This window comes from Suillus subaureus (genome assembly GCF_016647635.1).
Source record: "Suillus subaureus strain MN1 chromosome Unknown BJ212scaffold_1, whole genome shotgun sequence".
Taxonomy (NCBI): domain Eukaryota; kingdom Fungi; phylum Basidiomycota; class Agaricomycetes; order Boletales; family Suillaceae; genus Suillus; species Suillus subaureus.
In genome coordinates, this window is record NW_024538557.1 from 414572 (window position 1) to 442517 (window position 27946).

A 27946-nucleotide genomic window follows, 5' to 3' on the forward strand; every position below is an offset into this window, starting at 1 on the left:
CCATGGCAAGACGTTTGTACCTTGGCAGTATGAAATTTTCTTCTCGTCAGATCCTGGCATAAAAAAATTCTGATCATTGTTTACATTGTACAGGACTTCCTCCTGATGCCCGTTCTGATGACGTGGCTAAGTTTTTCGATGGCTATGGCCGTATCATTGACTGTCGTGTCATGACCGGTTCGTCGGACAAGAGGCGCGCGTCAAATGCGGAACTCACTGGACCTCCATCAGGATTCGGTTTTGTCGAGTTTGAAAGCTCAAAGGTGGATTCACTCACCATGTATCAGAGTGATCAGCATACCAAACTTTTATAGGATGCGGAGGACGCTGTGCATCATTTCAACGGCAAGCCATTCATGGGAGCCAAGTTCGTATCGTAATCACCCGCAACATCTTTTGCATTGATTCTTATTTTTCTTGTTTTAGCATCGTCGTTGAATTTGCTAAAGAAAGTCGCCCTCGTCGGGATGTCTATGAGAGCGACCGTGGCTACGGGTATATTTCTTGACTCACCAAGTTGATATTGTGCTTTTCCCTAACAAGTTGCATTTTTAGGGCTGCTCGCTCCCGCAGGCCTCCAGGTATTCGCCTGATCGTTTCCGGTATTTCTCGCGACACTAGCTGGCAGGTATGATGTTCTTTCGGTTCGCACTTTTGGCAGCGTTCGCGGAGCATATGGCGCTTCCGTTTTCTGGAGATCGATCCGGGTGGTCATTTTGGAACTTTGAAGGACCGCCAGTATTTCGTTGATGTTCACTTTCGCCGGCTTTGCCCAGACTCAACAACGAACCTGACCATACACTCCTCACCCAGGACTTGAAAGATTTCGGACGCGAGGCTGGTAGCGTGTCCTTCGCTGACATTGATCGCGACAACCCTGGCCAGGGGTGCGTGACTAAATTTAATGCATTGTTCCGAGCTGATTGTTTCTCAGTATCCTTGAATATCTATCGCGAGATGATGCAGACCGTGCCGTCAAGGATTTGGACGGTAAAGACCTGCGCGGTAGACCTGTCCGCGTTGCCTACGACGATACTGTAAGTTTGATAGCTTGATTGTTTTGCGCCGGGCCTTACCTGTTCTCAGCGCGGTGGACCTGATAATTACAGGCGCGAGGATCGTCGTGAGGAACGTCCTCGAAGTGATGACCGATACAAAGAAGAACGATACTACAGGGATGATCGGCCATCCTATCGCCGCGAACGATCACGTTCGCCGCCTCGTCGCAATGATTATGAGGATCGTCGCCCCAGGTCTCCACCTCCGCCGCGGAGGGATCCTGATGAGAGAAAACCTGCAGGGTACGATGATTACCGACGGGGAGGTTATGATGATGACCGCAGAGCCCCTGATTATTATTATGACCGCCGCAGGGACGATGACCGGCGACGTGAAGACCGCAGTGGCAGACGCGACGAGAAAGACGATCGGTACGACGACAGGGCAATGAGGCACGCAAATGGCGATGGTGGATGGGCGCGTTAAAGGATATAGGCAGCCGCTGGATATTTTGCACTTGGCCGAGGGGCATCCTATCCGTTATTGGTTTCCCCCCTCTTGTGATGGTCATGGTCTCCTCGAGCTTGGCGTTGGCGTATGTTGGGTCGAACCGGAGAACTGTTTTTTTGTCTTACAGAGGTCATTTCCCTCTTGGTCCGTATGTCGAACGATTAGGTGAAGGCGTCCCGAATTTGGCGTGGAACCTGTACTTTCAAGCATCAGCTGAAGGTTGGCTAAAGGAGATCCAAGGCAACGCGTGAGAATTGGCGTTGGCGTTATCTTCCATATCGGTGGCGTTAAACCACGGAAACTTGGAAACGGTGACGGAATTAAAGAAGACTTCACGTGCCTACTACTCTCGGTACCTAGGACCGTCTATCCTGAATTTGCCCACCAATGTGACCGTGTCCTTCATTCGTGACACTTCAGTGCACGATGATTGATGATTTACACATGGCAGACTTTCGTCTTCAGGTGTGTCACTTTACTCACATCTATTCCTAGGGACCTCTACTAGTATCCATGTACAAATATAAGTGATGCGAGTGTAATCAAGATTCGGTTTGCCGTGATACGTGTACGACAACATGTGAATTACTCTCTATTCCCCACCACCCTAATTCTTGATCATCGTTTTGAAGAAGAACCAGTGTGTCATCACCCATCCTCAACCATACACAAATACTATCACGATTCCTTGGATTTTTGCCTGCTCCCAGGGCTTTCATCACTCTGAGCCGGAAATGCCCCAATTTCATCGTAGAAAGCACGCGCAGCGAAGTAGATGCAATGAGACCCCCTTCCATCTCCGGGGTAAAGAGGCCTTCAGGGGGCACAGAGCAGTGGTGAATTTTTACCTCTGTGGGTATAGTTCAAAAGGCGGTGACGCGATCATCCAACAAGGACCTACCGATCAAATATCGACTGAGTCTACCGTCGCGATCAGCTGTTGACTCAACAGGTCTACCGTGCTCTGGCACATAGCAAAAGGCTTGGTAAATATAGTAATGACTCAGTGGAGCCAAGACACTGACTCATGCACAGCATCTTCCACTGCGGGTGTTCCTTCATTTTGGCTTCATCATCCCCAGGCACGGTCTTCGTAACGAAAGAAAGATAATATAATTCACTATCTGATCGTTCCTTCGTCGAGATCTTGATGACAAAGGAAATTAACTCTAGGCACCGCAGCTTCGGCCCTGTGCTCACCGCAGTTGCGTCAAGCACCCGCAAAGACGGAATCTTTGCTATAATTTGCTGCCTGGCAGAACGAGAGAGGTCATTTACTGCGCGTAATGAGTATGTGCTTCCTCGAAGAAGACGATAATCTTGTGCTAACCCTCAGACAGTGGATTTTTGGCGAGGCTCAGCGTTTCGAGATGGGGACACCACTCATATAATTGATCAATATCGCGCAAATTATGGAGTTTGTTACTAGAAAGAGAGAGGACTTTGAGATCTTGTAAATGTGATGGACAAGATCCCCGAGGAGGGATCCTTTCGATGCCGTTAGATGAAAGTATGAGTCGTTGTAATCTGCGGTACCGCATTAGCTTGTTAGAAAACCCCGCAAACACTGGACACACGAGGTACACGGCTTCAATGCTTCGCTGATATGTTGCCAATCTTCCAGCTTGTTGCTATCAAAGTTGAGGATCTCGATACGGTCCAACACTGTAGAGATCTTCGCACATGATAGCGAAGTAAGCCCATTGTATCCGAGTTCCGCTATGCGAAGTTGAGGCATGAGTATCGCTATGCTTGTAAATTCTTCCCATGAAGTCCAGGTACCGTTCAGTTGGACCTCTGAGAGTCGCAGCCATACCGATGCAGGCAAGTGAGATGAGGGCGGCGTCAGCCGGTTGCGACTATTTGTAGCGTCAGTATATCAAAAGAGCAAAATATAAGGCTTACTTGAGCGCTAGCCGCTCGAGTTGAGGCAGTTCAGTGGTTATCATCGCCACAACGTCCCAACTAGACAAAAGTGTTGCAGAAAGATCCAGGCCGCAGATGTCTTGATCATATCAAACGCGTGATATCTGCAGAAAGACGCACTGGCTTACTAGGGCACGTCGACAGGATTTCCCCTGGATTGTTTCCGGAAGAAACCATCTCATTGTCGAGGCTCACTTCGCGCAGTCGCTCCAGATTTGAAAATTTGCCTCGGATCTTGTCCAAGTCTACAGCTTCAACCTCTATGGCACCATTTGAAGAGCCAAGAACGATCTTCTCCTGCGACGCAGTCCCATGCACAGCTTCCACATACTTATTTTTCAATGCTTGCAAAAATGTACAGCCGTAGCAAATGGAGGCAGATGGACGAATGAAGGATCCACTGTGAGGGACTCTTGTGATCGCTGAGCAATAAGTATCGTTGTGAGACAATGTGTCCTACCGGCAGTCAAAGTATCGCTTCCCATCCTTCATACCATCATGTTTGCCGCGAGCTGAGTCGTCCCATTCGACACCAAGCCAAAGACCGGTGGTGCCATCGAGTGGTCCGAAGTACTTGACAGTGCCGAAATGACCTGATGGCAGGTATATTCTTGATCCTGTCGCAGGAAGCACATGCTGCATCGGTCAAAGTGGTCCGGTGGTGGAAAGTTCTTCATGTTGACATCTACTACAGCAGTCCTTAAATGGCTGTGCCAATCTCACGTAAGCATCGCCTTTGGTTCCGAGTCAAGTTGAATCTTCGGCTACACGGTACTCCGAAAATCCCAGAAAAGTTGCAGGTCGCAGGCTTTCCAAGGGCTTCCTTGAGTTGAACGTTTGGTTCTGAGTATGCTGGCTACTGCTTTCACAAGAATGTCGCGTAACGGTGTATCAGCAGCTCTTGCCAGGACGAGTGCAGTTGCTGCTCACATGTCTACCAGCACTCAGGCAACACCACTAGAGCAAGTAAGTTATTTGCATGTGCTATTCTTATCAGTCCCTTGAAAATCGCCCTTGCATACAGCCGGTGCTCTTTGAGTCGAATGGGGCGACGCGCACTTATGTCTTGAACCGAGCAAGCAAACTGAACGCTCTCAATGGTGACATGCTCAAGTTAATGAGACCTCAACTGGAGGTGAGAGTACCAAAATATGGAAGTGCAGGCTCTTACAAAGATTATTTGTATTCTAGCAATGGTCAAAGTCCGACCTATGCAAGATTATCGTCGGGACAGGCATCGGCCGTGCATTTTGTGCAGGCGGTGATGTTGCAAGTGCGTTTCAATGTTCAAATCCATGTGGATACTTGCTGACAAGTTCGCACAGCTGTACTACAGCATTCACTGCATGATGATACTCGTTCAAAGGCTATAGAATTCTTCAAAGACGAGTGAGTCATTGAATCATGCTCCGGATCGCCTGAATAACTTATCCCAAAGATTTGAAATGGACTATATCTTGTCTGCATTACCAAAGCCATACGTAACCATCCTGGATGGTATCACAAGTTGGTGTTCTCTTTCTGCACAGCATGCATAGCACTGACATCAGCAGTGGGCGGAGGAGTCGGACTTGCCATTAGCGCACCTTTTCGTGTTGCAACGGAGAAATCAGTATTTGCTATGCCAGAAACCAAGATAGGTTACTGCCCCGATGTTGGAGCGAGCTTCTTCTTGTCCAGGATCGACGGTGAAATTGGCACATATCTCGCGCTCACCTCAGAAACTCTTGCTGGCAGGGAAGTCTTGTGAGTAGGGACATATCTTTGCCCAATAGGGCCGCGGGCTTATGACTTCTGGTAGTGAACTAGGATTTGCTACCCACTTCGTATCATCAAGAACAGTGCCCAACCTACTAGCTCGTTTATCTGATTTGGAGGACCCTACTTTTGCTATGATTGATAGGACCATCGAGGACCATCACGCAAAACGCCTTCCGGATGAACCGGTTGGAAAACTAACGGGTCGTAAGCGCCAGGCTCTTGATATGGCATTCCGACACGACACAGTTGAGGAGATTGTGGAAGATCTCACCAAGTTGGCCTCAACTTCTGATGACTCAGTCGCCAAGTGGGCCTCGGAAACACTGGAGATCTTACATATGCGGAGTCCGACTAGTCTCAAAGTAGCACTGGAAGCAGTCCGACGCGGGAAGAAAATGACGCTCCTCGAAGCCCTTCAAATGGAAATGGGCATTGCCACAGCTTACTGTGTAAGTTTGAGAATTAGTGATCATGCTTTGTGACCTGTTTAACTTGAAAAATGCAGAGCGGTGCAAGTACAGATTTCACTGCAGGAATAACCGCGGTCCTAGTTGACAAAACAAAAGGTCGCCCTGCTTGGTCTCCTGATCAGCTCAATAGCGTCTCAGATGTGATAGTGAGACAATTTTTTGAGAGAAATTCTAGTTATCTCAGCGCCGTACCTACATTGACACCACCGGACTTCCTTTCGAATGGCCAGCAAAATCCGATGAAATTTGCTCTGCCAAGTGAAGATGCCATCTTGCAAATCGTCAAGTCCAAGGCCAGAAAAGATCCTATCTCCCTCTCTGATCTACTGGCACATTTTGATGGTCTTCACTCGGGCAAGCAAGGCGTCGCGGAGAAAGTGGTGGAGGTAGTGAAACGCAATTGTGATGTCATTGGTAGTCAAGGTTCGGAGGTGGTTAATTGCAAAGAGCAATTGTAGTTTACTCCCGTAGTTGCTGCACAGTGTACCATCCTCGATATCACAATTTGCTTATCTTGCTGTACGCGTGCAGTTGTTACCACGTCATCCGCAACGCAGCGGACCGGAACTGCAGCTAGTTCTTGGCGATGACTGTTTGAACCTTGTCCTTCATCCCTAAGGAGAAAAGTCAACATTGATGTTTGACGTTGCGCGATGCGCAGCTTTCCATTATGCTGCACGGCCATCACGCTAACTCGAACCCAAGTTGCCCAAAATTGTGATGAAACTTTGCGACCAAACCATCGATATATTAGATAAGATTGGGAATATGTGTCTGCCGCGGATCATTGTCACACGGCATGATAGCTGCGAGACAGCTAAGTGAACAAAGATTATTTTGAGGTCCTTCGAAAAGTTCCTGTGCAAACTAAATTATTTGTATTACGTGATATGACTCGAAATGCGAATTACTGGAACATCCACAACAAACAACTTTGAAGTAATGATGCCAGCGTTCACACAGCAAGTTATCTCTCACTTGAGCTGAATGAGAAGGCACTCTGATTATGGCTAATTTCTACCGGAAAATGTTCACACTCTCCACAGCAACAGAGAGTACTCGGACAAAATTATGCGGAGAATACAGGTACCTTGGACGTTGTCAGATATGATGACTCGGAATTCTTGCACTCAAATCCGGCAGAAGCAATACATGGTTACTGGGTCGTTGCATGACTCGTCGAGTTGCAAACGAACATTGCTAAATCTCTCCATCACAGTGCCTTTGGAAGTTGTTGAATCTCAGATCTAGGCTGTGAAGATCAGCATTGGAAACGAAACATCTCGCCAGCGCTGAATGCGTGCCAACAGGTAATAGCCTTACGTGTAAAAGCATGTGTCGCTCTTAGGAGCTATGCACCGAAAGGGGAAATGTATAGGATCGTAGCAAGATGGTGACACTCATGGGACCAATGTCAAAGGTTCCTGAGTGAGATCCTACCAATTAGCCAGACTCGACAACGAATTACAAGGAGTTCACAGGACTGAGTGTGGCACCGAAAATGATCGGGGTTTCGTTCCAACACCCCGCAAGTTTCGGTCAACACCTGCCTTGCATGAAGTTCCGTTAGTTCTCACAGAGGCATACGCGCCCAGTTATGCCGTTTGGGCAATATCGGCGCTGCCGATGCACACATCAGTGCAAGCACTGTGACTAGGTAACCTTGAATCTCGATGATGTGATCTAATCGAGGACACGCATTAGTAGTTCATGTATAAAAGGTGCCCGGGTCCTCTGGTTTTCGAATCACAATAAATTCCAAGCCTGCGAGTCATTCTCTATCATTCTCTCGCAATGTATCCAATCGACCTACTATCCCCATCCCATCTGTTTAGCAATGTCCTCTCGGTGCTCAACTCTGTCCAGCTTCTTAGCAGGAAAGAGGCACCAGGTGCACAACCAACTCCTGCAGATTTCGAAGTCAATCTTCAAACGAACACAGGGTTTCTCCCTGAGAAACCCATCCCACGGCTTCCCGAAGCTTATAGCGCATGGGAGAACGCGCTTACACGAGCTCAGGAAGTGCTCGTACTTGGGGAAAACCTAACAGAGCAAGATACCGAGAGCCGAGCTGATGGTGAACTTTGGAGATCACAAGTGCGCGGGGTAAGTAAATTTGATATGTGAGGGTGAAACCATGGCTTACATTCAAAATAGCTCCCTGTGATCAGCATCAATGATCTAAAAACAGACAAACAATTGTTGCGTCGCGCTCACAAAGTGCTCGCCTTTCTTGTTCATTTCTATGTCCATTCCATACCGCCGGACCAGACGGCCGGTTCGGTACTTATCCCCCGATCTCTCGCGACTCCGTTGCTTGAAGTATCAAATATCTTGCGAATGGCGCCGGTGCTTACATTCGCCGACACCGTCCTATGGAACTGGGATCTCGTAAACCCAGAGCTTCCTGTCACGATAGAAAACATGCATTTTGGCGTTGAGCTCTTCTCAGGCACAGAGGACGAGCGGAATTTTTGGTTCGGTAACGCAAAAGTTGAGATGTTGGGTGTGGAGATGCTCCACCTTTTCAACGAGTACCACAGCCTCCCCAATGTTTCCGACTTCGCTTCCGTCTGCAAAATCAATCGGCTCTTGACCCGCCTCGTGACAATCATCAACCGGGTTGAAGAAACCTTGATGGCCATGCGCGATCTTGTAGACCCCTCCACATTCTACTGGCAAGTGCGGCCTTGGTTCAATGGAAGTGCTAGCGGACCATCTGACCCAACGTGGGTTTTTGAAGACGGTCCTGACGCTTCCACACTCGACCTCAGCGGACCATCGGCTGGCCAAAGTAGCGTCATGCATGCACTTGACACCTTCCTAGATGTCGACTTCAAACTCCATCAGCGTCGGCATCCAGCCCCCTCAGAATCAAATAAGCGATCAGATCTGGGTTTTATGGAGAGAATGCGACGATATATGCCCGGGGCACACAGAGATTATCTCTCCCATCTTGCGAACACCTCTCGTCCCCTACGAGAACTCGCAAAGAGCACACCTGCTGTGAAGGAGTCATATAATGCAGCTGTGTCGGCAGTCAGAAAGTTCCGGGACTCGCATATACGCATCGCATGCCTATATGTCGTCTCTATGGCACGATCGACGGCGATACCGGCCGGATGCCCCGTATTTGCGATGATGCAGAGGATGGAGCGACAACGGAAGCAAACAGGACGCTCGACTGGTACAGGTGGCAATGAATTGTCGCTGTTGCTGAAGTCCAACCGTGATGCTACAACACGCACTGCTATATGAAAGATCTGAAGGAGGTATTGGACCCACATGGACGGAAAGCACTTACTTTATCATAATAATCACCACTATATTTCAGCCGCAGCCATATTATCCACAATGAGCAGCGGGCAAGTATTTATTAACCGAGATACGTTATTTTGTGTAGCCCTAGACGCGCCTTGAGCATGATACATTCACATTGTAATACTTTACCCAGGTTCACATATTTATTATATCGATACAAATAGCAGAAAGTCTGCCAATGACTTCAATTGCTGCAGTAGTTTTCTTGACAAGCAATTTTTTTCGACCAAGAAAAGGAACCAGAGAGCGGGGTTAATGTTTCGCCAAGACCATCCGATTCCAAAGCATATGCATACTTAGAAAGCCGGATACCTGTGCAGCTCGCGTCCGAAATAGGTACCACCGGAGTCGTATATCAGCTCGCGCCAGGGACTCGAGGAAATACCATGTGTCTGGTTCGTATTATTATAACGAATTGGAACGAAGAAGTCGTCTTGGTCCAAGCCTTGAGATGGCCTTGACGATACTTTGTTCTGAAATGAGGCTTGACGTTGAGGACGCCGGTACCCGGACGGCAAGAGTGGGGAGCGGAAACATGACAAAACCGCTGAAACAATAGCGATACGCTGTGCACGGAAGGTAAAGATTGATTGTCGACACTAAATGAAACCCGGGAGGAAGTTTGGGTGGCCGGCGGGTACCATGATAGTACTGGGAAAAAAGATATTTCAACGAAACGAGAATGTGGCGCGAGCCTCAAACTCAAGCGCTCGAGATTCGCACCAAATGTTTTGTGACATTCTGATCAGGTTATCGTGAAGAAATGAACATCGATGCAAAGAGCTCGACACATTTACATGGCCAGGCCATATTCTGAACATCATATACATATCTGCAGCACATTCACTCATTTTTCGCAATCTCGAGGGTGCACGCGCGATGATCACATGCATAGTTAGCTTTACTACAATGGAATGATACCATAGCCAGAATGTCATTGATATATTGCACTGTTCCCAACTTACATACACTCGGGAGTTCGAGTACAAGAAGACTGACATGAGTTTGCAGCCCTCGATGGAGTCGGATGGACGCTCCCACATGCGCACCGATATTCCTCCGACCTCGATTACGATCGTACTCATGGCATATAGGACCAGAGTCTTCTTTGAGACTATCGGAAGGCCACCGGGGCCGTGGCTACTATAATGCAGCAACTTCTACTACGTAGCTAGCTACATGTGCACCCATAATCGACGACGTCGACATCATGTGAACATTATGGTATGAAGACAAGAATAAATTTTGCGTTCAAGTCCAGATATATGGTGACGTGAGGTCGAGGATACGTACGAGAATATGCACCACGTTGATATCTCGCGGTTCCATGTGGTCAAAATAAAGCGATAATCTAGATAGAATCTAAGATGCGTGCGACCTTCCCACCGGTCCATAATCTCTTTTTCCCCCAGTGCTCGATTGTAGATGGGATGATTTTTGCAAATCCAAGTGACTGTGACAAGCAGGCCGGTGACCCATCCAGCGGTTGAATTTTCAATGTTCGCTGTCGTCCCACAGGATCCGACCGATATTCGCCTATTTGAATTCACAACCACACTTGACAAGTGAACGAGCATCTTGTGCAATCTTCTAGCTAGCCTTGCACAAAGATATCTACTAGAAATACCGGTCCGAGGAAAAATGCAAACCCACTTCTGCCTACAGGAGAGCTATATAAAATTAGCGATGCACTTTCCCTGGTCAAAGAATGCTTGCTTACAGGGCCATTAATTTATCATTGAATGAATAGCGAAAATGCAATGCAACACCTAATTGTGAATGAACCAAGTACTAGCTAGTCATAACTTATCAGTTCTGAAGGCCACAACTTGGCAGTTCCTGATTACGTGATGAACGCGTTAGCAAACTAATGTCAACAAACACTTTGAGGGGCGCGTTCTCTTTCATTGCGATTACTTTCACTGTCTTTCAACTCTGTTGCCATGTCTCAACTTTCATCAGGAATCTGTCGCCGTCTCAACGAGGCTCCTCAGGAGGAGATAGACCATCTTGCTTCTGGGCATACTGTGCAGCTACTTTCCATCAAGAAAGTGGCCCCGACACCTAGCTCGACGACCGCCACCGACAGGTTTCGCATCATCATTTCCGATGGCGTCCATTTTGTCCAGGCGATGTTGGCTACTCAATTGAATGATCTCGTAGCAAATGGCGACATAAACAAAAATACTGTGGTGGTCATCGACAAGCTGGCCTGTAACTTCGTGCAGGACAAAAGGTGAGTAGCTTTTGATGCCACTTCTACCCCCTTTACTAATTTATCCAGATTGATTATTATTCTTGACCTCCACGTGGTATCACGAGACGAAGAGAAAATCGGGTCTCCTACTGCCCCTCCTCCCACCCAAGATGCGCCTGCGCCCTCTGTTGTAGAGACTGCATCCTCATCCATTTCTGCACCAGCTACCTCTTCGTCTACTAGTCAGGCGAAGCAGCCTCAGCCCCAGCCTCGCACTGGCCCATCCGGCAGAGGGGGCAGGTCAGTGTACCCCATCGAAGGACTTAGTCCTTACCAGAACAATTGGACCATTAAAGCTCGAGTTACCCAAAAGTCTGATATTAGGACTTGGTCGAATCAGCGTGGGGAGGGGAAACTTTTCAATGTCACATTAATGGACGAATCCGGCGAAATTCGGGGAACCGGTTTTAATGCAGTCGTTGACGAACTATACGAAAAGTTCGAGGAAGGCAAAGTCTACTACATCTCCAAAGCCCGAGTGAATCTCGCAAAGAAGAAATTCTCGAATCTTCAGAACGATTATGAGCTGAGTCTGGAGAAGAACACTGAAGTTGAAGAGGTAGGTACCACCACGCTACCGCCGAAACGCTGGACTCATGTTTTTTAGTGCCTCGAGACCACCAGCGTACCTATGATGAAGTATAACTTCGTGGAATTGTCTTCGTTGGAAAAATTGGAAAGGGATAATACTTGTGGTAGGTGGTTTGCAATCTATGTTGTTTTTTCTCTCACATGTAGTCCATCGCTACCAGATGTCATTGGGGTCGTCAAAGAAGTTGGCCCCCTCGGCGAAATCACATCAAAGGCGACAAACAGGACGGTAAGTCATATGATCCACCCGTTCATTACCTGGGGATTCTAATTCGGTTGAAGATTCCTAAACGCGACTTGACCATCGTCGACATGTCGCAATTCTCTGTTCGCTTGACTTTGTGGGGAAAACAAGCAGAACAGTTTGCAGCCGATGATCTTCCTGTCGTTGCGTTCAAAGGTGTTAAAGTTGGCGACTTTGGAGGTATGAATTCCTTTCGCTCATCTTAATTGGAACTCACCCCACCGAAGGTCGCACCCTCTCCATGGTCAGCTCAAGTATCATGACAATATCGCCTGATATTGAAGAAGCACATTTGCTACGGGGATGGTACGATGGTATTGGCACTGAAAAAAATTTCCAGTCGCACACGAGTGGTTCATCTGGTGCATCCTTTGGTGGTTTCAATCGCAATGAGATGCGGCATCTTAGTGACGTCAAAGAGTCTCAACTTGGCATGTCCGACAAGGCAGAATTCTTTTCCACTCGTGCCACTATTATGCACATCAAAAGTGAAAGTATTTCTTATCCTGCCTGTCCCACTCAAGGTTGCAACAAAAAGGTGGTTGATTTAGGTAGTGGCTGGAGGTGTGAAAAATGCGACAAAACTTTCGAGCGACCGGAATATCGGTACGTTCATTTGCTCAGTCCTTCAGGTCCAAACCTAACTTTGATTATCAGATACATCATGTCAATGGCAGTGGCTGATTGGTCCGGTCAGGCGTGGTTGCAGGGCTTCAATGAGGCTGGTCTAGCCGTCTTCGGGAAAACCGCAGATGAAGTTCATGAAATCAAGGCCAGTACAATCTCGCGTAACTTTTCTTGATGCTGACGACCATATCATAGGAGCGAAACGAAGCAGAGTACAACGCTCTTATGGCCCAGGCCAGCGGCGTCACGTTCAACTTCAGTTGCCGTGCAAAGCAGGACACATACAATGTAAGTGTTTTCCATTTGTTACAGGTTTGAAATAATGAATAGGTTTCGTAGGATCAAACCCGTGTCCGTTACGGAATATCAAGAATCACTTCTCTCGATTATCGCGAGGAAGCCAAACATCTCGTCGACCTTCTCAAATCTCCATGGGCTAAGTGATTCTTTCGTTAATATGTCTAGTCCGTGTACATTAGGTCTCGTCTACTTTTGCTTGCCGTTGTGACAAAAAATACTGTAAACATTTGCCAAGTAGCTGAAATGAAAACGTTCTTTTATCTCTTACGGGGTCCGAGTAAATAGTCAAGGGGGGTCTAAAGGATAATGATATACTTTCCTAAACATCTGCCACATCACACCAAACCCTTCGAGAGCGATATCTATGGTCTGTTGTGCGACCGGGGGTAAATCCAAATTCAATGGCCAAGAAAAGGGTAGTACGTCGATGAGAGAAAGCGAGGTCTCATCTGGAGGTGAACTTGGTGTGGGTGCGGGTGTCATTTTTTCCATAGCTGTTCTGGATGAAATTTGTGATGGAGGCGGGGAAACCGGGGGGAGGAAGGCGGTGTGCACGTCAGGGCCCTTCATCACCGAAGTTGATGTCAAGTATGATGTTGGTGGCGTTGTCGAGGCTGTAGTGTAATCAACCGAAGGCTTTGTATGCGGAGGCGCATAGATAGTCGTAGTCATAAACACCGTCTCGATTGGCGCCTGAGAATGATGATCGCGCCAAACTGGATCATCAAGTGGCGTACGTCGATCGAGGGATTGCCTCATATGCCTGATTTCAGCTCCGAGGTTAAATAACACCATGAGAACAACAAGAGCGGGTGCTGTCCATATCAAAAATTGAAGTAGTTTCCCCAGAAACCGGACGCTGATGTGAAAACGGTGAACGTGGGGCTGGGCCCTCAACGAAAGTGTTGGGGTGAACATTTCTTCCAATATGTAATGGACCAATTTGCTGCCCTGTTGAGATGCGTGTTGGTGAGCAAGATTGGAACGTAGTAAATGTGCGTCTAGGCCTGTAATACCGGAGTGAGTAAACATCGAGATAGGCATATTCGCTACTTTTACCTGTTGAGGTTTCCACATTAACTTCGAGTTTGCCAACAGACATTGTGAATGTGGGCAATAGTATGCCCACATACCCGTCGTCCCTGGCTTTGCCTTTTCCTCGGCGGAGATCGTCAGTGGGGGTCTTGACTAAATAGTCAATCTGAACGTCCCCAACGAGATCACCTACGTGCAACCTGATCCAGGCGGTCCAATTCTTGGTCCCTAACTTATCCAGAGAGGATGACAAGTCGACATTTGACCCCTCCGCGTGCTTGGTAGCTGAGCTTATTTCAAAGCGGATAGGCATGCCATCGATGCTCGCGCTCGCAATTTCCACAGAACAGTCAATGGATGATACATCATCCGCATGTACGAGTCCAAATTCCATCCAATCTGTCTCCATTTCACATGGAGCTGGATGGGTTACCCGAACAGCATATGCGTTGGTAGATGTTACATGATCAAAACGCAAGGGTGTCACAACGACCATGACGGAAGGGATCATGAGGGGACCACCCCTTTTTCTTCTCGAGAGGGTGCTAAACATCGGAGGGAGAGACACCCCACTTGCTACACGGTTCATCCCAGTTGGCGTGCGTGGCCGACTGGGAGGGCGTCTTATATTTTCAAGGGTATCATCTGCCGTGGAATGTCTTGTTGGGATAAGCGATCTCGCTATGGAGCGTAGAGCAATACGCCCTCCGTCAGATCCACAACGCGACAATCCTCCACGTTGCAGAACAGTCCTGCGTGTCTGCGCATCACGGAGATTGCCGGATATGTTGTAAACCTCCACTGTTGCAGCTTCACATTCATTGCGGATGATCGTCGCAATTGTTTCTGCATCGGCAGCGAGCACAGAGAATCGGGGCAAGACTATGGGGATGGGATCTGGTTCTTCGTCTGGACTTGAATTTGAACCCCTGTTGAAAGCACGTGGACGGGATATGACGAGGATTGTGCCAGTGATGTTGAATGTGAAGACATTTTTTGATGGGGGAAGTATATCGTTCATGTTGACGTGAATGGTCAATGATGTTGGGGGATGAGGAACGCTTTGTACATCTGAGTTCGCGCGGCTACGTCCTTCCGAAGTCAGAGGCATCGAGCTAATGGATGACAGAGTGCCTGAGGGTATCAGAGAAGTCGGGGAACCCTCGAAAGAGTAGTCTGACACCTGGTCTCCTGGAAGCGGCGCACGCAATAAGGATGAGGTCGAGCCGGCCGAGGAACTAGAGTCGTGTCGTGTTGCTAGCATAGGTGCTTGGAGCCGTGAATTCGGATACGATTCCAATGGCGACGGCTGAGGAAATTCTAGCGAGGCTTGCCTCGAAACCGGTGTCGATGGGGGGTTGACGTCGAAGCCCGTATAACCTGCACCTCCTGTGACAGTCCAGGTCGGTTCTTCTGCAGGTGCCCAAATGACATCGGATCCTCGCGCCTCCAGCCCTACATCCATACCCAGCATCGTTGCCACGCCAGGAAACCAAACACCTTTTGCCGTTCCCTTGTACTCCAGTTTCATCAAGATGCCCTCCCTTCCACTTGCAGGATCGCTGTCCCTTCCAAGAACATGACATGACATTTCACCCTTCACCTCTTTCACTCCTACACGCCGCCGGCCATCTTTACTGTCCATAGTCTTCATGGGTGCTGCCCAACGAACACGAAGACGATCTGCAGATGGGAATGTTCCCAGGACAGCAATACCGCCAGGGCCTCTGTCCGTGTAAGCAGAAGAATCAGACGATTCATCATCTGCCATGTCTGCGTAGGACCCTGAACGCGAAGGACGAGTCGTGGTTCGTGTGACGTGAGGCTCAGACGTAAGCTCCCATGCGCCGGGATCCTCCTCTGCAGAAGAAAGAGAGGCGAATGAGGATGATGTTGTTGTAGGGCTCGGAGGGAAAATGCGAAGCTTGACATTATTAGACAAACAACGCGGAAGGGGAATGGATATCTGTATTTATGGAGCACTTATCAGATGAAAATTCACGCCATGGTAAAAATGACGTACGAGGAAAGGAGCCTTCGGGGGACGACAGACATAAGGAACCCAGAGATCTAAACCAGCCATGAAATGCATGTTGTTACGCTCTCCTACGGAGCCTCGTCGCATCTTTGCAGCAGAGAATGTGGAAACCCTGATCGCACTGTCTTCACCAAACCTTGGTGGAAATTCCTTGGGTAGGACGTAGGAAATGTTGTACCCGCTGACAAGGATATGACCAGTGTACTTGTCGTCCAGAGGCGGGATTGCGGTGTGAGATGTCGATGTAGATGTAGAAGAGGATGCACGAGAGGCCGGACTCATGACAGAAACGCTGGACGTCGGTAGACCAAAAACGGAGAGATAAGATTTTTGAGAGCGGGCCGGTAGATTGAGGGCGCGTGCAGTGTTGTTCAGTAGTGGAGAGGTTGTGGATGAAAAGTTGTAAGGAACAGAGTTACTGTCAGTTGGGTGAACTTCTGAACCCAGCATCTTCAAGTTTCCCTCTTCGATAGTGATGATGAGTAGGAGGAAGGGAAAACTGAGAATGGACGCTTACCGGGAAATAATGGTAATGTAGAACCAGGAGAAACAGCATCCATAGGTATTGAAAGCTATTTGATGATCTTTAGCCCATTCATTTTAGTCGACTGAAATGAACACACATACCTTGAGATACATCTTAATGGCAATACCATCTTGACCCTGCTTTGCTTTGCCCTCGATAGCAAGACGCGTTACAACGTTTAACTTTGGTTGCTGCTGAGCAGTCGCCGTGAATGTATGAGACGATGCGTTCGCTGAGAGTGGTGGACTGATTGTACGCGCATGTCGCGATTGCGCAGGTGCATACATGGAATTCGCGTGTCTATCTGGTAAAAATAGTGCGTTATGATGGTTGATTGGCGTATTTTGATATCACTACCGTCTGGTACAGCCTAGAAAGCGGAAAAGTGAACCAAAGACAAGTTCTGCTGTCTTATATAGCGCGCAAAGAGGCCTGAACGGGTAGCCTAGAGGCCTGCAAGCCGTTTTCGTTGCTGTGCAAGAAATGAAGAACAAAAAGCGGATCAGTCAGCGGGAAAGGCGCGTTTAGTTTGTTTGCCACAGACGCGTTGCCGGTTACACACAAAAGAGGCATCAAAACCTCGTTTTGATCACACCGTGGTCCAACAACCACTTTTTTGGACGACACTCAACGGAAGGCCAAGCAAGCTCGGCTTCGGAGGAGACTCAACTCAAGGTTCCATCATTCTTATGCCGACGTGATGACTATCATGTAGACTACCTGATTCGTAACCCTCCCCCCTGCAGCTGGCGCTGGCTTGTCACTTTCGCTCGGAACGTGGGCCACTGACAAACAAGCAAGGAACAGGATCTTGTGCCTGCAGACTATGTAGCCACCCATGTATTGATCATGGCCACAAGTTCCTAGCCAGACGCAGCAAAACCAACAGGCCACCAGCAATCTCCATCAATTCATCGACGACTTAAAATTAGTGGCCACGGTGTTCGACGGAACTTCATTCTGATTTTCCCCGCTTTTAACCTGCGAGATTACACAAATGCATGTCTTACTACAGCAAGGTACCGTCAACAGCTTGCCTTATAGACGGGCCTCCATGTCCAAGGCTTCAAGCTAGCGCGGATGCCCACAGCTACAAAGCGAGTTCGGTTTTTTCACAATTTAGTGGTATACAGCTCGGACGTACACTGAAGTTTTGTAATACCCTTGAGAATGTGGAAGCATGCAGCAGCACTGGCCTTACATCGATTTCATTGTAACGCGTTAATTTGTGTCAAAGACGAAACGAGTAAGTAAGAGCATTACAATATGTATCCAATAAGCAATGAAAAATCATAATCGATCGTCGTCAGTAGTACGTAGCAGTCATAAAGAGCACACCGTGACATTCAGGCGAGTGTCAGATCCGAGTAGCCGTTTCGGGAGTCATTTAAACAGGAGTAGCCCTATCATGTTCTGCAGCCTCCTGTGCTACTTGCGCCCAATCCTTCTCGTGCACACCCAACTCAATTTTCAGTGCAAGCTTGTTGAAGTTTATCAGGGTCAGTCCGTGAGAATCACGGACGCGCGACTCCCAGCCCTCTGGAAGCTGCTCATGGAGAAGAAAGCTCTGTAAGTCATCTACACGACCTCCCATGGTTGAGAGCAACAGTGAGGCACTGACAAGATGGTTAGGATTGTGCTCAGAAACAGATGATGAAATCAAATACTTTGCGCAACCAAATAACTTGTGGAAAAGTTTAAGCGTGAACTCCTTGTTTACTGCACGCGACACTGCACGACGCTTGCCGAGCAGCTTGGAGAGATCCTTGACGGTAACGACATCATTGCCGTCCTTGTCCTTGTTGGAAGCTGCTGCAAGTAGCTCCTCGATGTAAGGTACGTGCTTCGTCGATTGGTTTGGTTCAAAAGCAGCGTCAAGGCCTAAAGGCAAATTATTGAACATCATACAAGAACAACCCCATCAAATTGCTTACGTAAGAGAGATGCGTCATGTTCAATACCATTGTGTAAGTCGAGTTCTTCTAAATCAAGGGTATCACGGTTGAAGCTTTTCTTAAGCATGCGAGCAGCATAATGGGCAACAAATGAGGATAAGGTAGAACTGATATTGTAGGTTGCCTGGACATGGCGATCAAGCTCGACAAACGATATGTCACGGCCACTGCGTGAGATGATCCCTACATTTTGATGACGTCATACCAAGGCCCATGAAAATTTGCAGAATCACTAACCGTGGTTCGCTAGTGCATTGAGTCCTGGGCATGAGCAGCGAGAGTCGGTCTCCCCAGGAGGCTTAAACTCAGGCCAGTGCCTTCCGTAGCCTGGGTGGCCCTCGGGAGTGACACCACCGATGCGACGCTTTTTCTCCACAAGGTTGAGAAGCGTCAGGACGACATCCCAAGACCTGATTCTAGCCTCATAGAAAAAGTTGGACACGTTAGAGAAGAAGCCCATTTCACGTCCGGAACGTCAACGATAGCTTGACGTGTTCAGATGGCCTGATCGAAGGAGTGGTTGAGGACAGAGGAGTAGGCGCGCTTCGCTTAGAAGTATATAAGTATGAGAGAACCGAATAACATTCAGACCGGTGGGGTTTGGATCAACAGGGATTCTTTTACGAGAAGCCGACCCGAAATGTACATGGGGAGCGCAAGGAGCGTTGCGCCGTGCAGTTAAAGGTTATATTACATCTGTTGCAGAACGGTGCATAGGCTAAAAAAGCAAACATTAGCCAAGAAGCATCAAAAAAATGTAATTCACTACGGAGCGCTCTGTAGCACTCTGTAACACAATGCAAGTCAAACCAATGGACTTTCAACGTTGTCAACTTCCAACAATTAATCGTGCTTCTACCATGGGCCGTTATTCACCCAGGAATTCGCGGTAATATTTGAATCTGACCGGATATTGTAATTCAAACAAACCCCGTGTCTTGTTTTATTTTTGACGATTGGCCCCATTAAGTAGCGTTCTGCAGACCGCTGTAATATTCACCAATCTAGGTCTAGGTAAATTCTGTCAAGCTTTAATTTATTCGGATGACGCTTACCCGACATTCCATTCGAGAAAGAGTCGTACAAGTACCGGCAAACAGGCAATCGCACATTCAGCAAACGGAGGTGGGCGTGCATCAACATGGAGTGGGCTGATACATCAGCATGAAAAGCAAAGGGTATACCTGTATCGATGATGCATCACTACAGTTGTTGTCATTGAGTAATGTTTAAACCCCGCCCAAAGCCAGCTGCCGAAGCCCCAGACTTTGGCCCCGGAGTCTACGTAGAATAGCCCTGGAGTCGGCCATTTCCTGGACGTTCTCACGCTCTCGTATAGTCTTCTTATATCAATAAATTTGGTCTATTTACTTAAGTCGCGCATGTTATGAAGAAATCCACAAAACTACTCTATGCATGAACTAAGTGACAGAGACAAGCAAAACACACTGGGGAGTTCACATGAGTGGGCGAGAGGTGTCAGGGCACAAGACAGTCGAAACATGGGTATGCAAGGGTGCAGATCATACACGAGGATGGCAGCAGGCACAAGGTGCAGTGGGAGGACTCATGTAAGACGGCGCAAGAGCCTACGAGAGGAGGCGCTTGATGGTTCAATTAGTGAAGGAGAACACTCAATGCAATTGAGAGGGCGGCAGGTATAGGAGAGCGGTATCAGGCGCGAGAAGGTAGCAGGAGGTGTTGAAATCAGAAGGGTGCAGCAGGCAAGGACTATCCACTGAATACCCTTAGTACTTGTAACAAAGCAGCAGAAGGAATAAATAAATGTAACTCACAAGTTGGTAGGCAGTAAGGCGGATACAACCTGAGAGGCAGGCGGCGCCGCGGCGGACGAGGGTAGGAGGAGAGGCAGATGGGACCCCGGGAGGCGCGATAGATTGATATTGTGACTCCGCTCGAACCCAGCCGCCGAAGCCCCAGAGTGTACATGGTTAATGCTTAGCCCAGAGCGGCCAGCCGCTAGATCCCTGCAGGACTTTCACGAATTGTTTGGCATTCGAAGTAATAGGTTTCTTTCAGCGCGCTAAGTTTCCCTGATTGGCGCTTGTGGTACTTAGTGTGACGTTTCTGGTCCATGACTTGGAAGTGACGGACTGTCTCTTCTTTCAGATGACATACTTCAAATGTGGAGTCTGTTGATCTTGGCGAGGTGTTTGTAATGTTGACCTGGGGCGTATGAGTCCGTTCTCGACTGAATAAGAAGGCTGGCCCCGTGGAGTCCCGAGATGAGTTTTTGAAATTTTTGGTGTCGTCAGTCTTCTTAGTATCACATTTTTAGCGCGCGCTGATGGGCCGTTCAAAGATCTCTTTGGCTTGATCTTGGCATATACTCGTTGCATCATCATTGGTTTGCTGACAGGGGGGGGGGGTGTGCGGTGCCATTTTGAGTAAATTTCGCTTCGCTGTGGTAAGTCCGCGTACGTGCAGGCTGTGGCTTTCCTTGTATCATTGCCTGCCAGTGGTTGTACATGTTGATCACCGCTGACCTGACTCACCCCTCCCTTACAACTGACAGCTCTGCCCAAGTAGTGTCATTCCCAATCTCCAGGTCCCCTTCATAGACACTGTTCCCTGTGCCTAGGTGAAATGAATTGTCTTGTTCTCTCGTCCTTGTCATGAGCACAGCTACTAGTTGTTGGTACCCCTCCGTTGATCGCTGGACTATCCATGATCTATGATGATCCTAGGCTCTTTCTCGGACCTCCGTTTTCCTGTCTGTCGCCGCTCTAGTAACTTGGGCCACCTTCCTTCCTTCAATTCAGTCTGCTTATGGATAATGTCTTACTAGGTTATATTCGGCCTGAATCTCGCCGCGTCGGATTCGAGCCCTGGTCACCCGCTTAACGTCAAATAGTAAAAATTCTCTCACTACATAATCCAAGTCCGACACTGCAGTATACTAACATTCCTTTGATCGGTTTTGTCTACAGAACTTAAGATCTTGAGACTTCCTGCTTTGGTAAAGGTGAAACAACCCAGCGGCGCTATATCGTGTCCGAGTACTCCTAAGTACTCCCAGAGCCAGAGATAGACTCCGAGACTTGAAGAACCTACAAACTACTAATTGACTCGCGTGTTTTTGGTAAGTTCTCCCCTCTGGCCGTGGCTTCCCTCACAATGATTCCGAATTTCCAAGCGCTGGTCTTCGACTTCATTTGCAGGCACCCTCCCTTGACCGCGGAAGTATAGGCGAAGCTCCCGAGGTGCACCTGTCTGACATACGAAACTCATAAATTGCGACATTGCAGCCCGCGAGCCATCTTCCTTCTCCCCGCGGGCCGCGTGAAATTTCGATACTACAAGCCAGCGGAATTCGTCTCCACATAGCTCCACATGGCAATTCTGTGTTGGTGTGGAGTTACAGAGAATGCCGCCGGACTCAGGCTTCGCATATCACCGCTGCGTCCGGGGGATATACTATTAATTTTAGTTGCCTGAGCCCCAGTGCTCGGCGCAAGACATATTTTGACTTTAGAATACCTCACATGCACGCATTAGAGTGCAATGATGCTATCTGTGGCTTCACTTGAAGAAAGACGATGTCGTTGAGTGTTTCTGCAAACGAAAGGGTGAGCAAGATCTAGCTAGATAAGCTTGAGATAACTATTTTCAAATTTTCCATCGACTTAGATCTATTCAGGTCCTAAACCTATGAACTCTAAACCTCTGGAGTGTTGAACCCGACATGACTTTATACTCCCCGCCGATCCACGAAAAAGCTTTGAGATAGCTGTTTTCGGAATTTCAATCAACCTTCTATCCAGTTACTCAATTTATGAACCCACACTTGGCGTATCAAACAGCCTACATGGCTTTGTGCTCCCCACCAATTCACGACGCTGGCAAGTGATTATAATATTCAAGATTTTAATGATGAGCGTAACGTACTGGTCACCATTGAAGGTCGTACGACATAGAATTTCGTGTTTTACGTCGTGTTTCCCTGCACCCGTGGCAGGACTTATTAGTCACTTAGTTACTGGATCTCAGAGAGCCTCTTCGCTGGCACTCTACGAACGACTCAAGTGTTGTGTGTTATAATTGCAAGGACTTATTAATTTATCTACCGGCCCTACTAGTAGTATCTACATTCAATCATGATGACGGTACTATATATGTACTACATACTGCATGGTGCATCACATACGTGAACCGAGCACTGGTGGCATGCCTTTCTTGTACAACACGTGTTTTTAATTAGCAGCTGCAGTACCCTCAAGGTCATGAAACCAAGAGGGTACTGGCAGCCAAAAAGTCTCATTGCCCCTATCTTTTCTCCTCGGACAATTCCAAGTCGCAAAGTTCTTCTCTTTGTGCCCAGTTTAATTGCTGTGTACTAATTTGAAACTGAAACAGCCACACCAGAGGAAACGAGTTATCTGCGACCAAGCGCAAAAAGCTAAAAGCCCAATTGATGGCTGACGTGGCCATCAAAGCTCCCGGTACCCGGAGTCCCGGACTGAGATGGTTCTCTTTGTGTTCCAATATTAGTAATACTACTAGACCGTTGTATGTACAAAGTATAGCGCCATGGCCACTCTTGATGGCGCTTCCGTTACTACATCCTCGTATTTATTCAGCTTACGTTCGTTCCATATTACAAACCACCCATCATCCCCAATTAAAAAATCGTCGCAGTCTCGCTATGGTTGCTCATGATTGGCAGAGGGTCGAGAACCACGCGAATGTTCCTGCTTACACGCTTTTCACCAAACCAATAGAGAAGTCCCAACTTGACGAGCGAGAGTACAGGTTGATCAAGCTCGAAAATGGCCTCTTAGCCATGTTGATTCAAGATGCCAAGGCCGATATCGCTGCCGCAAGCTTAGATGTGGCAGTTGGTCACATGTCGGACCCAGTGAGTGCATTTCTCGGAGGATTGAAGACATCGTATTGTGTGTCTGCAGTCTGAAGGATGTCTATGAAGAGATGCTAGTTCTTGTATCTTTCCTTGTTCAGAGTGATGGAGATCGGAACCCTTACTAACGGAAAATTTCATAGGATGACATCCCCGGCCTTGCCCACTTTTGCGAGCACTTATTATTCATGGTATGAGCTTTTCTTTTTGCAAATACTGGCTGATGGCGGCCGAATAACATCTATTATAGGGTACCGAACAGTTTCCGAAAGAAAACGAGTACTCTGAAGTGTGTATCATGGACTACCGTTCGACATTTAACTGATTCGCTCTGAATTAGTATCTTTCAAAGAACAATGGCCATTCCAATGCCTATACAGCGCCGGCCAACACCAACTACTTTTTTCGTGTCGCTACCTCGGCGCTCCCTGGAGCGTTAGCGCGTTTTTCCGCGTTTTTCCACTGCCCTCTCTTTGCGTCCTCGTGCACTACGCGGGAGATGAATGCAGTCGACTCAGAGCATTCCAAGAACCATCAGGCGGATCCATGGCGCGTTTTTCAGGTGAACAAACATCTTACCAAGGAAGGTCATCCGTGGAGCAAGTTCGGCAGTGGCAATCGCGAGACGTTAAGTGCCGCTGGGAGAACATTCAAGACGGCGAGTAAGCTAAACGGGAATGGAATAACGAATGGGACACATACCGCCGTGGATGGGAGTGCGCCAGCATCACCATTATCATCTGATGGGAGTCTAGCACCCTCACCATTACCTTCGCGTATTCCATCGCCAGTCCCATCCAATACATCTGCGAACAGCGAGAATGAACCAGACGGCGGCGTCGTTGGGCGTGAGACCCGCAGACGGTTAGTTGAGTGGTGGAATAGAGAATACTGTGCAGGCAGAATGCGACTATGTGTTGTTGGGAAAGGTACGTCGTCATTTCTGTTGCGAGTGACTACTTTGTCACCTCGACTGCAGAGCCGCTCGACGCATTGGCTGACATGGTCTCGACTTTGTTTACGCCTATCAAGAACCGGGAGCAAGATCCACTACCCGTATTTGCTGACCATCCATTTGGCCCGAACGAAATGGGAGTAAGTTTATGTCTTATTGCTGGTAATATGATTTATTGACATAGAAACCCATTAGACCTTAGTTTCCGTTCAGACTGTCAAGGCCTTCCATGCTATTGAAATCTCATTTCCTCTAGTATGGCAGGCGCCGCTTTGGCGGTACAAGCCTGCACATTTTATTTCACACTTTGCTGGTCACGAAGGTCCTGGTTCGCTTTTTTCGTACATCAAAAACAAGGGGTGGGCGACATCGCTCAACTCGGGTCCTCAATCCCTCGCACGAGGCTTCGAAATGTTTAAATTCACCATTCATTTGACCAAGCTCGGTTTTGAGAACTACCAATTGGTGGCCCTTGCGACATACAAATACCTTTCCCTTTTGCGGTCCTCTGCATTCCCGAAGTGGTACCAATCGGAGCTTGTCAAAATTGCGCGCACGAAATTCCAATTTGCCACAAAGGAGAATGCGGAGGGCTATGCAGTTTCGCTTTCCGAGAGGCTGGGCAAGCCTGTCCCCCCTGAACTATTACTGCGCGGAGCGGTCATCCCATGTGAATGGAATTCTGAAGACGGAGAGCAAGAAGTTCGTGAAATCTTAGAAGATATGCGTATCACAAAGGGCAGGGCAGTGCTCATGGCGAAGAAAGAAGAACTAGAGCGCATTTCAAAGAATGAACATTGGGAGCACGAGAAATGGTATGGTACGGGGTACAGAGTAGAGCGATGGGACCCATCATTTATTGAACAGGCAAGTCAGGTTCCATTGCGGCATTCATCAGACTCGTTGACGGGCCGACTAGGCTGAGGGACCCAATGATATTGCGGAGCTGTACCTCCCAGGCCCGAACGAATTTATACCCACTAACTTAGAAGTAGAGAAACGTGACGTCCTCGAGGTATGCTATGGCCGCACATACCGATGTCCCGACTGTCTGACCGCGATTAATCACTTACAGCCTGCTAAACGTCCTCACCTTATCAAACAGACGCCAATGGGGTCCGTGTGGCACAAGAAAGATGACCAATTCTGGCTTCCAAAGGCGTCGCTCGTATTAGAACTTCGTAGGTATGCACTTTGGATCACCAGAATTCCGGGCTGTGGATTTATCATAAATGTAGTCCGGTTGCAGGCTCGTCTCCGCGCGCTGACACTATGACACGGTGAGCTGCTTTGCAACCCACCTGTTTGATCTGACGATAATTTTGATCCAGGCTTTTTGCTGACCTTGTAAATGATTCGCTACAAGAATTTGTATATGACGCAGAGCTCGCCGGACTTGTCTTCCACAATGGTTCACACCACCTTGGGCTGATGATCACACTAGATGGGTACAACGAAAAGTTGCCTGTCCTCGCTCGCCGTGTTTTGGAGACTGTGAGAAACCTACAAGTCCGCGAGGACAGATTAACAGTCATCAAAGAAAAGGTTATAGTCTCGTGTTATATTTCTCCAGCACAAGTGGGCTTACTATGGTCAACTAGGTTAAGCGCGACTGGGAAAATTTCTTCATGGACCAGGGTTACCGACTATCGGACTATTATACACAATACATGCTCACCCATAACACTTGGACTGTCGCAGAAAAACTGCAGGAGATCTCCAGTGAGCGATTATAATATCAATATTTTTGAAGATTGATTTAACATTCCAACTATGATAGACGTCACACATGACGAGTTGCAGAGACACATCAATGACTTCTTGGCGCGCCTGAACATTCAGATGTTGGTAACCGGCAATATGCACAAAGACGTACGCATTTTTTCTGGCTGGCAACCGGGTCGATTGCAATCAAACATGAGTTTAGGAAGCCATTGGTTTATCAGAGATGGTGGAGAACATGTTAAACACTTCTCCAGTATCGGCGGACGAGACCGCTCAACGCGAGCTCATCTTACCAGAAGGCATGTTCAGCCCATCATGCGGCGAGGGTGCGATTAATCTTTACTTTGACAGGTTCCGATTTTATCTGGAAGTCGCATATACCCAACTCCAACGATCCCAATTCCTCTCTGACTTATTATCTTCAACTTGGAAGTTCTACAGATGCCCATTTACGCACGACCAGCTTGCTCCTCATACACATGATGTCGGAGCCAGCTTTCGACATTCTTCGGACAAAGGAACAACTTGGTTATGTTGTCTTTTGCTCAGAATTGCAACTGTCTGGGGCATCGCTTCTGGGGCTGCGATTGGTGGTGCAAAGTCAACGGAACCCTGCATACCTAGAGCAGAGAGTGGAAGCATTCCTGGACGCTATGAAGAGTAAAATTGAAGATATGGAACCTGTTGATTTCGAGCAGTTTAAAACTGGCCTACGACAAAAGTGGACTGAAGTCATCAAGGACTTGAAGAAGGAGCGCGCGAAATTTTGGGAACACATCGATTCAGGGTACTTGGACTTCCTAAGACGTGTGTTTTATTCATTTTCGTTTCTTGCTGCTTGCAACTGATAAGGATCTAGGTTATAATGATTCGGACCTGCTAAGAGACATTACCAAGCGCGACGTCCTAGAACTCTTTCTCTCTCGTGTTCATCCCTTGGGAGTTAAAAGGTCTAAACTTTCCGTCCAATTACAGTCCCGAAAGCCGCAACCACCGCGAATCAGTGCCACCGCCGCCAAGGCCTTCGAAGCCCTGGTCAGAGCTGAAACCACACTCGTCGATCCTGCAGGGTGGAGAGAGGAAATGGCTGACGAGAATCCTTTTGCGACGCAGTTTGCAAAATACTGGCAAGACGTACTCAGCGGGTTCGACAATTATCAGGAGTTGATGAAGAAGATCCCCGGGTTGATGATGCAGTACCCAGTCGATGAAGAAGTACCCCATGTTCGGACCACAGGGGTGACTTTCGTTGAAAACGTTAAAGACTTCAAATCAACCCTTGAAGTTACAGAGCTTCCGCAACCCTTGGTGGAATGGGGAGACCTGCCCATAGCCAAGCTTTAGGTGTTATTGATGCTACTCTTTTACTTTGTTGTCATGTATCAATATGTATTTGCTGCTTCACATGATGATTCTAACACTGCAGGAGGTTTCTCGGATCATCTCGGATGTGAATGTCGCGTTTTTTTGCCACTGATATGTTTGGCACGGAATCTATCTGTTCTGTGACCTTGCACGTCGGGGAGGAGTCTACAATATTGGAATTTCCAGCAAGTTTCCCAAAACTTTCGGTAACTTATGTTTCCGAGAGATGACCCTCATGGGGCGTGAAGCGCGTGAAGGTGAATTCTTTTTCATGGACAGACTATCGCATCAAAAGGAGGTGACGGCGCAATGGCTAGGATGGACTTCCAAGAATCCATACACCGCAAAAATGTTAGCAGACTTTGACTCTGTTGTTAATCAGTTAGATGGAAACCATCCGACTCCATGAGTCAACGACTGTCAAGATGTGTTCTGATAGAAAAAACCTTGTGATGGGCAGGT

General features: G+C 48.0%; 8 protein-coding genes across 8 annotated transcripts; 5 read left to right on the forward strand and 3 right to left on the reverse strand.

Annotated features, from left to right (window-relative positions):
* Window positions 1-2: 2 nt before the first annotated feature.
* On the forward strand, window positions 3-1485 carry BJ212DRAFT_1443084 (uncharacterized protein; the record flags this gene model as incomplete). The annotated part of the gene is made up of 8 exons (XM_041337772.1): window positions 3-27; window positions 94-263; window positions 315-367; window positions 427-495; window positions 556-628; window positions 814-887; window positions 935-1037; window positions 1087-1485. 8 exons carry the CDS (start codon window positions 3-5, stop codon window positions 1483-1485), a joined length of 966 nt encoding a protein of 321 aa, XP_041199698.1.
* Window positions 1486-2074: 589 nt separating this feature from the next.
* On the reverse strand, window positions 2075-4175 carry BJ212DRAFT_1308805 (CAP Gly-rich domain-containing protein). Its single transcript, XM_041333900.1, has 8 exons — window positions 3896-4175; window positions 3564-3847; window positions 3415-3514; window positions 3087-3368; window positions 2840-3036; window positions 2710-2786; window positions 2411-2655; window positions 2075-2359 (listed from the first exon to the last, which is right to left on the reverse strand). The coding sequence occupies exons 1-7, from the start codon at window positions 4075-4077 to the stop codon at window positions 2464-2466; spliced, it is 1314 nt and encodes a 437-aa protein (XP_041199699.1). The 5' UTR covers window positions 4078-4175; the 3' UTR covers window positions 2075-2359; window positions 2411-2463.
* On the forward strand, window positions 4176-6237 carry BJ212DRAFT_1308819 (ClpP/crotonase-like domain-containing protein). Its single transcript, XM_041333901.1, has 9 exons — window positions 4176-4282; window positions 4334-4401; window positions 4460-4570; window positions 4627-4708; window positions 4761-4824; window positions 4874-4941; window positions 4989-5181; window positions 5237-5645; window positions 5702-6237. Exons 2-9 carry the CDS (start codon window positions 4366-4368, stop codon window positions 6122-6124), a joined length of 1386 nt encoding a protein of 461 aa, XP_041199700.1. The 5' UTR covers window positions 4176-4282; window positions 4334-4365; the 3' UTR covers window positions 6125-6237.
* A 1223-nt stretch (window positions 6238-7460) lies between these two features.
* BJ212DRAFT_1294283 (Indoleamine 2,3-dioxygenase) lies at window positions 7461-8924 on the forward strand (the record flags this gene model as incomplete). The annotated part of the gene is made up of 2 exons (XM_041332195.1): window positions 7461-7772; window positions 7824-8924. The coding sequence occupies 2 exons, from the start codon at window positions 7461-7463 to the stop codon at window positions 8922-8924; spliced, it is 1413 nt and encodes a 470-aa protein (XP_041199701.1).
* Window positions 8925-10930: 2006 nt separating this feature from the next.
* On the forward strand, window positions 10931-13150 carry BJ212DRAFT_1474068 (uncharacterized protein; the record flags this gene model as incomplete). The annotated part of the gene is made up of 9 exons (XM_041339037.1): window positions 10931-11223; window positions 11272-11803; window positions 11852-11939; window positions 11997-12064; window positions 12118-12259; window positions 12307-12685; window positions 12737-12836; window positions 12902-12994; window positions 13046-13150. The coding sequence occupies 9 exons, from the start codon at window positions 10931-10933 to the stop codon at window positions 13148-13150; spliced, it is 1800 nt and encodes a 599-aa protein (XP_041199702.1).
* Window positions 13151-13291: 141 nt separating this feature from the next.
* BJ212DRAFT_1474069 (uncharacterized protein) lies at window positions 13292-16892 on the reverse strand (the record flags this gene model as incomplete). The annotated part of the gene is made up of 5 exons (XM_041339038.1): window positions 13292-14013; window positions 14066-16007; window positions 16065-16543; window positions 16597-16651; window positions 16707-16892. The coding sequence occupies 5 exons, from the start codon at window positions 16890-16892 to the stop codon at window positions 13292-13294; spliced, it is 3384 nt and encodes a 1127-aa protein (XP_041199703.1).
* Window positions 16893-17500: 608 nt separating this feature from the next.
* Window positions 17501-19020, reverse strand: BJ212DRAFT_1491806 (Chloroperoxidase; the record flags this gene model as incomplete). The annotated part of the gene is made up of 3 exons (XM_041341495.1): window positions 17501-18486; window positions 18540-18743; window positions 18798-19020. The coding sequence occupies 3 exons, from the start codon at window positions 19018-19020 to the stop codon at window positions 17993-17995; spliced, it is 921 nt and encodes a 306-aa protein (XP_041199704.1). The 3' UTR covers window positions 17501-17992.
* A 4066-nt stretch (window positions 19021-23086) lies between these two features.
* BJ212DRAFT_1308881 (Metalloenzyme, LuxS/M16 peptidase-like protein) lies at window positions 23087-27629 on the forward strand. Its single transcript, XM_041333902.1, has 15 exons — window positions 23087-23439; window positions 23583-23630; window positions 23690-23728; window positions 23780-24368; window positions 24419-24534; window positions 24590-25261; window positions 25314-25409; window positions 25470-25579; window positions 25633-25674; window positions 25726-25939; window positions 25996-26116; window positions 26175-26266; window positions 26322-26418; window positions 26471-26926; window positions 26979-27629. The coding sequence occupies exons 1-15, from the start codon at window positions 23125-23127 to the stop codon at window positions 27461-27463; spliced, it is 3492 nt and encodes a 1163-aa protein (XP_041199705.1). The 5' UTR covers window positions 23087-23124; the 3' UTR covers window positions 27464-27629.
* The last annotated feature ends 317 nt before the right edge of the window (window positions 27630-27946 follow it).

What these genes read in the sequence shown, in the direction of transcription:
- BJ212DRAFT_1308819 (XM_041333901.1), top strand. Translation starts at nt 4,366, where the DNA reads ATGTCTACCAGCACTCAGGCAACACCACTAGAGCAA. An exon ending in AGGCAACACCACTAGAGCAA is followed by an intron (nt 4,402 to 4,459) that starts GTAAGTTATTTG and finishes CCTTGCATACAG; the next exon opens with CCGGTGCTCTTTGAGTCGAA. An exon ending in TAATGAGACCTCAACTGGAG is followed by an intron (nt 4,571 to 4,626) that starts GTGAGAGTACCA and finishes TTTGTATTCTAG; the next exon opens with CAATGGTCAAAGTCCGACCT.
- BJ212DRAFT_1308805 (XM_041333900.1), bottom strand. Translation starts at nt 4,077, where the DNA reads ATGCAGCATGTGCTTCCTGCGACAGGATCAAGAATATACCTGCCATCA. An exon ending in CTCGAGCGGCTAGCGCTCAA is followed by an intron (nt 3,369 to 3,414) that starts GTAAGCCTTATA and finishes CGCTACAAATAG; the next exon opens with TCGCAACCGGCTGACGCCGC. An exon ending in CAAAAATCCACTGTCTGAGG is followed by an intron (nt 2,787 to 2,839) that starts GTTAGCACAAGA and finishes CATTACGCGCAG; the next exon opens with TAAATGACCTCTCTCGTTCT.
- BJ212DRAFT_1308881 (XM_041333902.1), top strand. Translation starts at nt 23,125, where the DNA reads ATGGCGCTTCCGTTACTACATCCTCGTATTTATTCAGCTTACGTTCGT. An exon ending in TTGGTCACATGTCGGACCCA is followed by an intron (nt 23,440 to 23,582) that starts GTGAGTGCATTT and finishes AAAATTTCATAG; the next exon opens with GATGACATCCCCGGCCTTGC. An exon ending in CGCGCTGACACTATGACACG is followed by an intron (nt 25,675 to 25,725) that starts GTGAGCTGCTTT and finishes ATTTTGATCCAG; the next exon opens with GCTTTTTGCTGACCTTGTAA.